This window comes from Chionomys nivalis, chromosome X (assembly GCF_950005125.1).
Source record: "Chionomys nivalis chromosome X, mChiNiv1.1, whole genome shotgun sequence".
Taxonomy (NCBI): domain Eukaryota; kingdom Metazoa; phylum Chordata; class Mammalia; order Rodentia; family Cricetidae; genus Chionomys; species Chionomys nivalis.
Genome location: NC_080112.1, coordinates 126063777 through 126075854, shown reverse-complemented (window position 1 = coordinate 126075854; position 12078 = coordinate 126063777). Strand labels below are relative to the sequence as shown.

The window sequence follows — 12078 nt, the reverse complement described above, 5'->3', positions numbered from 1 at the left end:
CCAATAAATAATTGATCAATTTCTGCATTGCCTTGTGCTAGAGGACCTGGCAGACACATGTGGGATTGGATGTGTGTTGTGTATATAAGAGAAAACCTATTCCTGATTATGTCTTACACATAGATAAACAATGAAGTCAATTCTGTATCATCTGGTATAAATTTAGTGGTTTCAATATGTAAAATAGCTCTTTCTGCATATTGTGAACCAGTAACTATATTAAGAGGTTCTTTAAAATCCCTTAGCACCATGAGAATATCATATAATTCTGCATTCTGGACAGAATTATAAGGGCTTTGTTCCACCTTACTTAATTCTTCTGATTTGTATCCTGCCTTCCTTGGTCATTTGCATCAGTATAAAAGGAATGGGCTCAAGTTATTCAAGCATCACATACAATTCAGGGAAGAATCCAAGAAGTTCTCTTTATAAGATTAAGTCTATCACTTTTAGGATAATTGCTTTTAATTTCTCAAAAAAAAATTAGCACAAGATCTTTGCCATGGTTCATTGTCTTCCCATAACTTTTTTATTTCATCAGTAGTGAAAGGCACTATAATCTCTGCTGATTGATGAAGTCTCAATTTACCTTTTATAATTAATTCAGAGACTTTTTCCCCATAACTTTTTAATTTTTTACTTTGTTTATGTGGTAAAAAGATCCATTCTAAGATAATATCGTCCCTCTGCATTAAAATTCCTGTAGGAGAAATTCTGGAATGCAATATGACTAGAATGCAATTAAGATTTAGATTCACCCTATCCACATGTGCCTCCTGTAATTTCTCCTCAACAATTGTCAATTCCTTTTCCACTTCAGCTGTTAATTCTCTGGGACTATTCAAGTCTTTATCAGCATCTATGGTTTTTTTTTAAATGAATATCTATTTCAAATTTGATAAAGAGCAAAAGTTCCTTTACAAATCAAGTTTAAAAATTATTTAGAATATTGAAAAAGTTATAATATTATTCCTATGAATTCCTTGTCTACATCCCTTCTCAGATGTCCTATTATACCACAATTAAAATATTTGGCATTTTAATGTCTTCTCATTTCTTTGGAAATTGCTTCTCCTAACCAAGATTCAGTATTATAGTCAAATGTCTCAATGTTCATTGTATGCAGGATCCATTCACCCATAGGTGTTGATCTAATCATTAAAGGCCAAGTATCTTTTTGCATTCTAAGTTGGCATTTTCAAAAGCCAGAGATTCAATAAGTACTTGTCTAGCATCTGGGTCTGTTACTCCTATTTGTACAGCCTTAGTTAATCTTTGTTAAAAGTCAATAAAGGGTTCTCTATGGCCCTGTTTAACCCTGGTATATGATTCAATTATTTTTCCTAGTTCTTGAATCCTGTCCCAAACATTTGTGGCATAAGGACAAGATTTGTTCATTGTGAAAAAGCTTGAACCTGTGGGTCAGCATGAGGGCCTTTACCAAGAATTTGATATTGGGAAGTCTCAAGGCCTTCTGCTTTTCCCTGTTGTTCCAAAATTTTTGCCTCTTCTCTGAAATAAATTTTAAACATTAATTGAGGTCCATCATCCAGGTCTCCTGAAACTAACTGAATCCAGTCATGTGGCATTGCTTTAATGCTAGAAGATCATGACTTCATCATCTCCTTTATAAATGCAGAATGCAAGCCATAAGTTACAATAGCTTGCTTAATTTCTTTTAGATCATTCATTCCTATAGGTATCTATCTACCTTCTTTGGGGCCTTTAGAAGTTGATGCTTTGTCAGAGTAGATTACAGGGTAGCAAGCTAAAACCCTGGGTAAGTCATCTTTGACAGCTACTGGTGATGTTGAATCCTGTCTTTGTGCCTTCTTTTACTGTTCATCAGCTCCAATAATTTCCTCAATTATTTCAAATCCTTTTATTATTGTCTTTTGTAACGCCTGAATCTCCTGGCCTGTATATATTTCTAGTGATTTCATTGAGGCACAGCCTCTGATTCCATTCTGCACATACAATTCCAAGGTCTGAAGTTTCTCCTTTAAAGATAACATCTCATCCTTGGACATTACATGAATAGCATGCAGATTGCCATCCTGGAGAGATAGTCTATCTGCTAACTTATCATAACTTTTTGACAAATTTTGATTGTCAAATTCAACATTATGAATTCTTTCAGATAACTTCTTATTATCCTTAGATATGGATTCAATTTTGTCTATCAAATTAATGTTATCCTTTTAAATAGTATTATTTTTTTCAGGCAACTTTTAATTTTTGATGGTATTAATCCTGTCAACTAGCTGTTCATTATTAGTCTGTAAAGATTGTATCATTCCTAAAAGTGCCATATTCTTTCTTAATGATAGAATATGGAGAAGAAAACTGAGTCCCAATACCCAATAAATTGAAATATCACCATAACTATATAAGCCTCACATAATACAATCCATAGTATTAGCAAAATTTACTAAAAGTTGCAATAGTGATGAAGTCTGCCATATTGATTTATTAATTACCTGTTATGTGATATGGTAAACTGTAATCTTTATTGTCCAGCAGATGTCATGTTTGCAGAGTTGCAACTAGAAGCAATGCAACTGGTGGTGACAGGAATGGTCCTGGGCTGCTTTAGTTTCCAAGCCTCTTTAGTTTTCTGTCTTGGTACTGGTTAAATACTGAGAAATATGCTTTGTTTGACAAATTAAAAACAATTAAATCAATTTCATACACGGAGCAAGAAAATCAGAACTCATGGGTAAGGAGCAGAAACCGAAAGCTGCAGAAGTCACCATGCGGCAAGGAATAGACCCAGGGAATATAGCAGTCATGCTTGTGCTTGGGAAATTTCCAGTTGCCACACGCAGTAAACTTCACTGTGGCAGGGATTCTACAAAAAATGCTTAAGTAAAAGCAAGCAAAGTGGGCAGGGTTGGGAGACTGACTGCCTGGGCCATGGACTGGCTAGGTCTTTAGGCTATCCACCCAGTAGTCTCGAGTCTGAATCCACATGGGTGCCAAATGAAGAAGGATAATTAAAAGAAATCCCACACTAGCTCAGAATTGAGAAATAGATAGTATTTATTTAGGGGTAGACTCACAAGTCAGAATCCTCTGTTTGAATGGAGATCAGAAACCGAATCCCACTGCCAGAAAAAGAGAGCAGACACATGTTCTATATCAGCTTATGTAGTATAAGAGGCCACACCCCAGTGGACGGGTAACCACTGTTAAAGACCAATTTTTCAAAGACTTATTTTTTTTTAATTTTATGCCTGTGTGTGGGTCTAAGGTTATCCTTGTGCACTACATGCATGAAGCTATCTTCATAGACCAGAAGAGGCTGTTGATTTTCCTAAAAGTGAAGTTCAAGGATTTGCAAGCTGCCAAGTGGGTGCTTGGATACAAACCAGGGTCCTGTGGAAGAACAGCAAGTGCTTTTAACAACTGAGCCATTTCTTCAACTTCAACTTCCCAACAAGAAATAATATATTATAACTTTTTCAATATTCTAAATAATTTTTAAACATGATTTGCATAGAAACTTTTGCTCTTTATCAAATTTGAAATAGATATTTTTATTTTTCTGATCATAAAGAAAATATACTTCTTAAGGAAAACATATATATATATATATATATATATATATATAAGAATAATTAAACACTGGATAAGAAACAATCACAGCTGAGTAGTAGTGGTGCACACCTTTAATCCCAGCACTTGGGAGGCAGCAGTAGGCAGATCTCTGTGAATTTGAGGCCAACCAGGTTTACAGAGTGAGTTCCAGGACAGCCAAGGCTATACAGTGAAACCCTGTGTCAAAAAAGAAACAATCACTTTAAATTTCTGTTTATTTCTACTTAGCATTTAAAACTCCCTAAAAAATACATATATCACTTATTTGAAATAATACTACATACACACACATATATATATACATATATACATACATGCATGCATATATGAAGAGAATGTCACTGCTCTAAATGGATGGTAGGCCACAGAATTTTCATGTTTATAAAAATGTTTTATAAATATCATTTAAAAAGGATACCAAGTAGTCTGTCATGTGCATGGACCCCAGTTAGCTCCAAACAAACAACTTTTTCTGTTATAAATGGTCCTACTCTGACCTCCTCTGCATACATGCCTTTGTTAACATTTTTGATCATCTTAGAATCGTGTCATAGGTGTAGAATTATACGGCCAAGCCTATAAAAACAATCTCTCTGACCTATAATATCAATAGTCACACCAGGAAAAAATATCTCATCCCCAAACATTTAATGTCAAATAATTGTGAAGTTGAAAGGGTCAATTACGTACCTGAGGAAGGTGAATGGTATAGTATATGGAAGAGCCACTGAACACTGTGAAGTCACTGCTGTTCTGCATGCTCAGTACAAGCATTCTGCACTGTTTCTACAATGATTTCACTCAGAGTCTCAAGCATTAAAAAAAACAGCATGCTGATTTTGTTTGCTTATTTACAGGCCTCCAGACAGTGGGGATATTTCGAGTTGGAAGTTCAAAAAAGAGAGTAAGACAAGTAAGTGAAAACGAAGGTTATATTGTCTGTTTCCCTTGACATTTCACTGAATTACTAGGGGGAAATTTCAAGTTTATGTAAATTTTCTTTGACTATATTTTCCCAACCATCCGATTATAGTATAATTAAATCCCAGGAAATGAAAAAGAACTCAAAAGGTTAGAAAAGTGGAGTTGGGGTGAAAAGACTGAAAGAATGGATCTGGACATGTCCATTCTATGCTCCACTGAAAGAAACTATTTGATAAAGATATCACTGACGTTGGAAAAGTGGAAGAGGCCAGTTTTATGCAAATGTACTAGTAAAATGCCATAACACTCTCATCTAATCTGGTGCTACATTTATTTACTTTTACAGAAATAAATGCTTTATAAGATCCTATGGAACCACTGGTTCCTGATTCATTTTTCATGATCAACTATAATTCTTGATTTTTTTGGGGGGTGTGTGTGTGTACCAACCTTGCACTACATGCTTCTGGCAGAAATTTGATAATAGATTGCTGAGGTAGTTTCCTTTGATCAGATAGGTTGTGGTGGCTTCATAAAAGGCAAACCATCCTTTAACAAACAGAACCCATTTGTTAGCAAAAGAAGGTTGCAATGTCATTTTTCTCCTATTGATTGAAACAGAGGGAAATAAGAAACTCTACAATCTAGAAGTTAATCCAGGTAAAAATTTTAGTTGAAGTTAAAGAATTATTTATTTATATGTTGAAGTAAATACCCTACCATGTATGTTTTTCATTGTTAAAATAAAAAAAAAATCAAAGTTGTTTTTTTTTTCCTGATTGGTTTATTTGTATTCTCAATAATCACATAAAATGAGTGAACAGCATTTAACATTTCACCATGACACTTGTAAAATGTAAGCTATCTTCTAGGCTTCACACCTATATAAAATTAAGGGATATCTTTATTAATAATGTCTTATTGACTCGGCCCTCCAGCTGTAGTCCCCTTCTCCGCTTTCTTTTCAGGCTTATAGAAATTCAGAAATTTAATTCATTATCTTGTGATTAAACAAGCTCCTTTAATGGTCCACCTCTCTCTGTCTGTCTCTCTGTGTGTGTGTGTCTTTTTGCATATGTGTTTTAAGTCATCTGCGTGTGCTCAGGAAAGAATCATGGTGTGTCTGAACTAGCTTGATTGCAGTAGTGCCACGTGTGAACTCCTCATTTTGGCTGTCTTGTAAATGCTGATGGAAAATTGTCTGAAATCAGTGAGCAATTGAGAACAGTGATTGGTATTTTCATCAAGTGGACAGATGATGAGTTCCAGCAATTATCCCTTGACATTTTTGGGATCCATAAGAAAGGGAGATATCTTTGCATAGGGATTTACTTAAGGATTACTCACTCAATAAGATGTAATTAGTGGTAACTTAGAACTAGATTTGAGTATGAAATATGCTTTAACTCACTCACTATTTTATGTTTTTATGTAACTTTTACATACCCTGCACTTTTTCTTTAGAAAGTAAGAGCTAGGACTGGGACAATGGCTCTTGATGTGTAAGCATGAATTCCGGTCCCCAGCACCCACATAAAAAGTCTGGCATGATGACATACCTATGAAGTCAGTACTAGGGGTGAAGGAAAGCAAGCAGAGATAGAAAAATCCCTGAAGTTTGATGGCCTCCAGCCTAACCAACAAATGGAAACTCTAGGTTCAGTTCAGTGAGTGATCTTAACCTCAGGGGCATAAAAAGTCCAGTAATAAAGGAAAAAACCCAATATTATTCCCTGGCCTCTACATGTGTGTACCTGCACACACATGTTCACATGTATTCTGTACCCACAGAGAAAGGAGGGGAAATATGAATATTTATCAAATAAAAAACTGTCCTTTTTGATGTTACCTACTTATCTACATTGTAGCTCTACTTCTAAGGGATGATGCTGGCTTATAGACTTTGCTTCTTTATTTACTGGTGTACTTGCATACTTTGAGGACCTATAATAGGGTCTGAGACCCAGCATAATGTGATAAGTCTTTGTTGAATGAATGGATAATTAAATGAATGAATGAACTAAAGAAGTCTTACAGAAGTTTATTATACTGTCTATCTATGGACTTGCATAATAATTTATACAACAAAGAACAATGCATAGGGGACATCAACCTGTCAAAGACAAAAGTAAGACATAATATCTCTACCATCTTGATATCATGTTTTCTTTCTGCTATCCATCTTAATCAGCTTTGTATAATTATTAAGTCAGAGAATATTTCTGGTAATTGCTCACAAGGCTACTTTGACAAATTAAAGATAACTTCCATTTCAATGTATCATCTTTTAAGCCTTGAACATACATATCTCATCTATATTTCTAGTTTTGTGATTTGTCAAATGATATTGATTTTTTTGTTGGTATTCTAGTCAACTATCAAAATTTCAATGTGATATATTTGGTTCTCTCATATTTACACTTGACCTAAATTCTCTTCTAACCCTTAACCCTTACTCCCAACTTCCTGATTCTTGTTATCTAGTCCCTCTACATACATCATTAACAACAAATCAACAACTATTTTTGTAATAACACATTAAAAATATATACACATATATGCATTCATAACTAGTATGTGGACAGTCTGTAGTTCAAAGTGACATATTGTTTCCTTTTTTCCCTTCTTGTGATCTGTGCAGACTTAATACCAGATGTTGTCCATCAAAAACATTTTGGGGGGAGATCAGTAAACACTGAGGTTAGATGATTCTAAGGTATCGTTGACTATATGAAACTTCTTGTCAAATTAACCCTCTGAATCTTATGTAACTGATACTTGAACCGTTGATTTTCCAGCTGCGTGAGGAATTTGACCGTGGGATTGATGTCTGTCTGGAAGAGGAGCACAGTGTTCACGATGTGGCAGCCTTGTTGAAGGAGTTCCTTAGGGACATGCCTGACCCCCTTCTCACCAGGGAGCTCTACACAGCATTCATCAACACTCTCTGTACGTAATAAAGCCAGACTTGCGGGAAAGCATCCCTGGAATAGCAGGATGTCCAGCTCACTCATGAAAATCTTGTGCATGTGTTTCCCGATAACTGCTTTTGCCTTTATTGGTCTCTAATGAATGGGCTATTTGGGGGATTTTCTGAGATATACCCTGGGGGAAACTAGCAAGTAGAAAGCTGGGCTAAAATAAATGGGAAAAGCCAAGAATTTCAGATGTTTTCAAATGACCCCAGGAAAGTAGAAAGTGCTATAAGTTGATGCTTTGAAGTACTGGCAAGAACTTGCATTGAGTCTGTGCCTAAAACTTAATCCTGGCTTCTGGTATCAGGAAGGAGGGAACCAAAAAACCCAGAATAAGAAAGTGGGCAACAGTATTTTCAGTGGAAGCCAAATGGCATAGCCCAGTACCAGTGCTTTCAAAGGAGCTGTGTCTGACTGTGCACAGACCCCAGAAAAGGTCAGGGAAGAGGAAAGAAGGAAATGTCAGAGATGTATCAGTCTGCACACATTTCTTCCTACAAAGCACCAATTCCATTGGGATTGTGGCTAAGAAAGAAGACAGTGTGTGTGTCACATGCCTTGGGTATTGCCAAAAAAAAAAAAAATCCATACCTTGTATATTGTTCAAGAAGAAAGGCCCTTAAACACATTATAAAAGATTTCATACCATTCACCAATTCTCAGCCACTGTTAGTGGATATTTACCAGTGTGCACTAAAACCCATTAAGTCAGAGTAATAAATAAGAGAATGGAGGCTGATGGAAATAAGGGAAATGGGTTATCTTTCCTATGATTTCTCTTGCAGTCCAACTGTTCTCTAGGCGTTTCATAGATTTTTGTGGCTAAGCTGCTGAAGTTGTGGGAAAATGGTAGAAGTCACAAAGTAGAGATGGCTTGGGTAACTTCTTTCTTAAAGTAGTGGAGAAGAAACCCAACCTCGGTGCCCAAACAGTGTCAGCTCCGCCAGTCTTACTCAGAGTACCTCTCTCTGCCTTGTGTAGTGTTGGAGCCAGAGGAACAACTGGGCACCTTGCAACTCCTCATTTACCTTCTACCTCCCTGCAACTGCGACACCCTCCACCGCCTCCTACAGTTCCTCTCCATTGTGGCCAGCCACGCCGATGACAGTGTCAACAAAGATGGACAAGAGGTATGCTGCCATAAGTAGAGTGACTTCTTTTCTATTGTTTGTCTGTTGTTCTAACTGGTAAAGCACAAACTATCAATGTGATCACACGTTTAGCTGGAAATCGTAACGCCTCGCCATCTGCATTAGTTGTTCATCTCATGACATCATCGATATACCTGACGAAAGCCTCTTAAGGAAGGAGGAGTTTGTTTGTCATGAGAAACAAGTCGTGGTGCCAGGAACAAGCACTAAGTGGTCACATTGTGTCTATAGTGAGACAGAGGGGAGAAAGAACTGCTGACAGCCAGCTTACTTTTTCCTTTTCATTCAGTGGTGACCCCAGGCCAGGGGATGACATCACCCACATTTAGAATGGGTCTTCCCACCTCCAGCTAATGTAGATTACACATCACTGACATGCTGAGAGATTTGTTTTCCTGGTCATTATAAATCCAATCACAAGTTCTCTGACGTAGATGTTTATGTAATAGTTGTATCTCTGGAGGCTCGGTTTCTGAAAACATGAAAACTGTTGATCTTCTTGATATTTTCAGTGACACCTCAAAATGAAACTCCTATTTTCCAAAAAGACGGTTTGCTCAAGACTAAACTTCCATGTGGGAGGGGAAGATAAGACAGTTGGCTACAGCAGAGTTTGAAAAGGTGTAAAAATAGAGTGCAGAGTGAGCGAAGGATGCCATTGTTGTAACTGGCCAAATCTCTTGTGCTGACTTGGAAAGCAAATATCACAGCTCCTCTTATCTCATTGGCTTCAGTGTAGAGAGTTCCTTTCACTCCTTATATCACTTCTTCAAAACAGGCATTTGCTGAATTTGCTGCTTTTAAGTCGAGTATGGAGGAGACTGGAAGTTTTGGTCTTTGCTGCTATATTGTAATGCTACTGAAACTGAAGATCAACTGTTAAAGGCACATTTGCTAAAGTTCTATAGACTGTTTAGGTATATTCTAGTTGAAACTGGTCCCAATTCAGGGCTAGTATTATCCTTCCTCCCACATGAGATTTGGAGCTATGGTTCTCTTCAGTCATACACATTCTTTCAAATATTTAACAGTTTCATCATTGGTCAAAAGACATAGCCTGCTAGCTGGTACCCTATTAAATATTCACTCTCACAAGGGACCCCATTTTCTTTGATCTCACACAGCCATACTTCTCTCTGATGTTGGTTTTCCCAAGAGGCCTCAGAGCCATTAATAGGTTAGTATGTACTTTGAATCAACGAAAGGGAGCCAGAGGTGTTCCAATCTTACTTAACCACATATGCTGCTATTTAAATTATTAAGCAGAGCTCAGCTATACGATGGACTTCTGTGCTTGTCAGATTTAGTTCCCACAGGGCATGGACATATGTAATTCCTTTTTAAGTAGTTCAGAAAAGCAATTCTGCATTTCTCTTCCTCCTTCCCACCAGGAGTGTGAGAATGGAACTTGAACTTTCCCAAGGTAGCCATTTTTCTCTGTAGGAGTTATAATTAGTTAACCCCCCTTCCCCCGATTCAGGTTTCATCATATGGTACTGACACCTTACTTCAGCTCTTCCACTGGTATACTATAATTCTCATAATTGTTGCATAGTCACATTATCCGTCTGGGTGTCAGCCTTTATGGACTACAGAGATAATGGAAGCTGTAGAGCCTTGTGGCTGTGTGAAAACAGAGCCCTGATTGAAAGGTATGCCAATTGCCTCTCTGGTGTTTGCTAAGTACTGTTTGAGAAGGAGAAAGTTGAGTCTTGGGTGATTAAGAAGGCACTGAGGAAAGCAAAAAGTCCAGTCCAACTTGCTACCATATTACCTTTGGGGAAAAATTTCCAGGCACCAAGTCTTCAGTTCAAAGCTCAACAAGCCTCATTACTCATGCTCCAAAGAAGACAATATTCCTAGATGAAAATGCAGATTTATCTTAGCCTGCCAGGATCCTAGCTACCATTTATGACTCTCTCTATCATGTGTTGGTTTTGTGCCATAGTACCTAATCCTTTGAATAGGCAAGGCAAATGTTATTGTGCCCACTTTTCATGGAATAAAACTGAAAGGCAGTGCTTAGGTAACTTAGCCATGTCCCCCAGGGAACTTCTACTTATGACAATATAACTGGCAAGTTTGTAGAGTTTACAACTCTAGAGAGGCACCGTATACCCTCTCGTCACTGTAGATTTGTAAAGTCATTAGTAGAGTAACCCTGTAAGAAACAGTAAAAAGCTCTTGCAGAAGGGTCCTTTTCATCAATGCATATGTATCACCATACTGGTTAGTTATCACATGGATTCTGCAACTAGAGAATATGCAGCTGTCCTTCATACTACAGCCAGTCTAAATTAGTCAGTTAAAACAGTAGGGAAAATGGGACGACAGCATCACTTCCTTGTACATGTTAGAAGTGATTATAAGCAAGCAGCCATGTTTGACTTAAGGCTACAGAGCAGAGAGTACTGAGGGGGTGGCAGGAATTTGGGCCATGTTCATAGAGTACTGAAAGTGTCTTCAGGTAGAATCTCTATCCTGCTAAGATATGAACTTTGGGAGCACAGAGAAAAAGATTATATAATCTATGGTGTAGATTAATTTCACATACAGAGAGAGAAGGAGATGATAGATAGATAGATAGATAGATAGATAGATAGATAGATAGATAGATAGATAGATAGATGATAGATAGATAGATAGATAGATAGATAGATAGATAGAAAAAAGAAAGAATGAATGGACGAAAGAAAGAAAGAAAGAAAGAAAGAAAGAAAGAAAATTGAGAATTTTTATGAAGTTTTTATATCAATGACAGTAGAGAGAACAGGAGTCTAGAGGTGGAGGAAATGAAGACAAAAGGCAAACAGACATTCACAGAAGAAGGGATAGACATGAGCTAAAAGACCTGCAAATAGCACCATGGAGAATATCAAAACAAAGCCTTGTAGGAGGTTGAGTAGGCGGACTACATAAACATGGCATAGAACTAGAGGTTAGCTAAACTCCTCTAATAGAAGCTAAGGGTCTTTACTTAAAATATTTTAGTAGGATGAACAGGTAGGGAACATAGGATGGGCAGAAGAATAGAGAAAGGCAAAATGCTACATTAGAAATTGTGAAATAACAGAGCATTTCTCCAGTTCTCCTATCTATCTGTTAGGCCGTCACTTCCTTAAGGATTGCCGCATGGAAGAAAACTGACTCAGATTAGAGAATAATAACAATAATAAAAAGCCTGGAGGCTCACAAAGCTTTGCCAGAGCCTTGTCTATGTGAAAGAGGCTGAGAAAGGCCCATATTTCCTCATCTGCAAAGTAAAAGCATAATGTCCTTTCTGGTATGTGCTAAAAACTCAGTGCACCCTTCATTAGTAAGATCATGAAGATAGATCTAAAAAGTATATGCATACATTTGAGGAGGTGCTTGCTTCTAGGGCATGGTCTACCTTACCTTAGCTCTAGAGCTTCAGGAGGATCCTGCCT

At 37.2% G+C, this 12078-nt stretch overlaps 1 protein-coding gene across 4 annotated transcripts in view; it reads left to right on the top strand.

Moving 5' to 3' along the window:
- Positions 1-12078, top strand: part of Arhgap6 (Rho GTPase activating protein 6) — a 514638-nt gene that overhangs the window by 460366 nt on the left and 42194 nt on the right. For all 4 annotated transcript variants that reach the window (XM_057760293.1, XM_057760294.1, XM_057760296.1 and 1 more), the window contains exons 6-8: positions 4458-4513; positions 7323-7473; positions 8481-8629. In XM_057760293.1, the coding sequence (XP_057616276.1) occupies positions 4458-4513; positions 7323-7473; positions 8481-8629 (356 nt within the window). The remainder of the gene's footprint in view (positions 1-4457; positions 4514-7322; positions 7474-8480; positions 8630-12078) is intronic.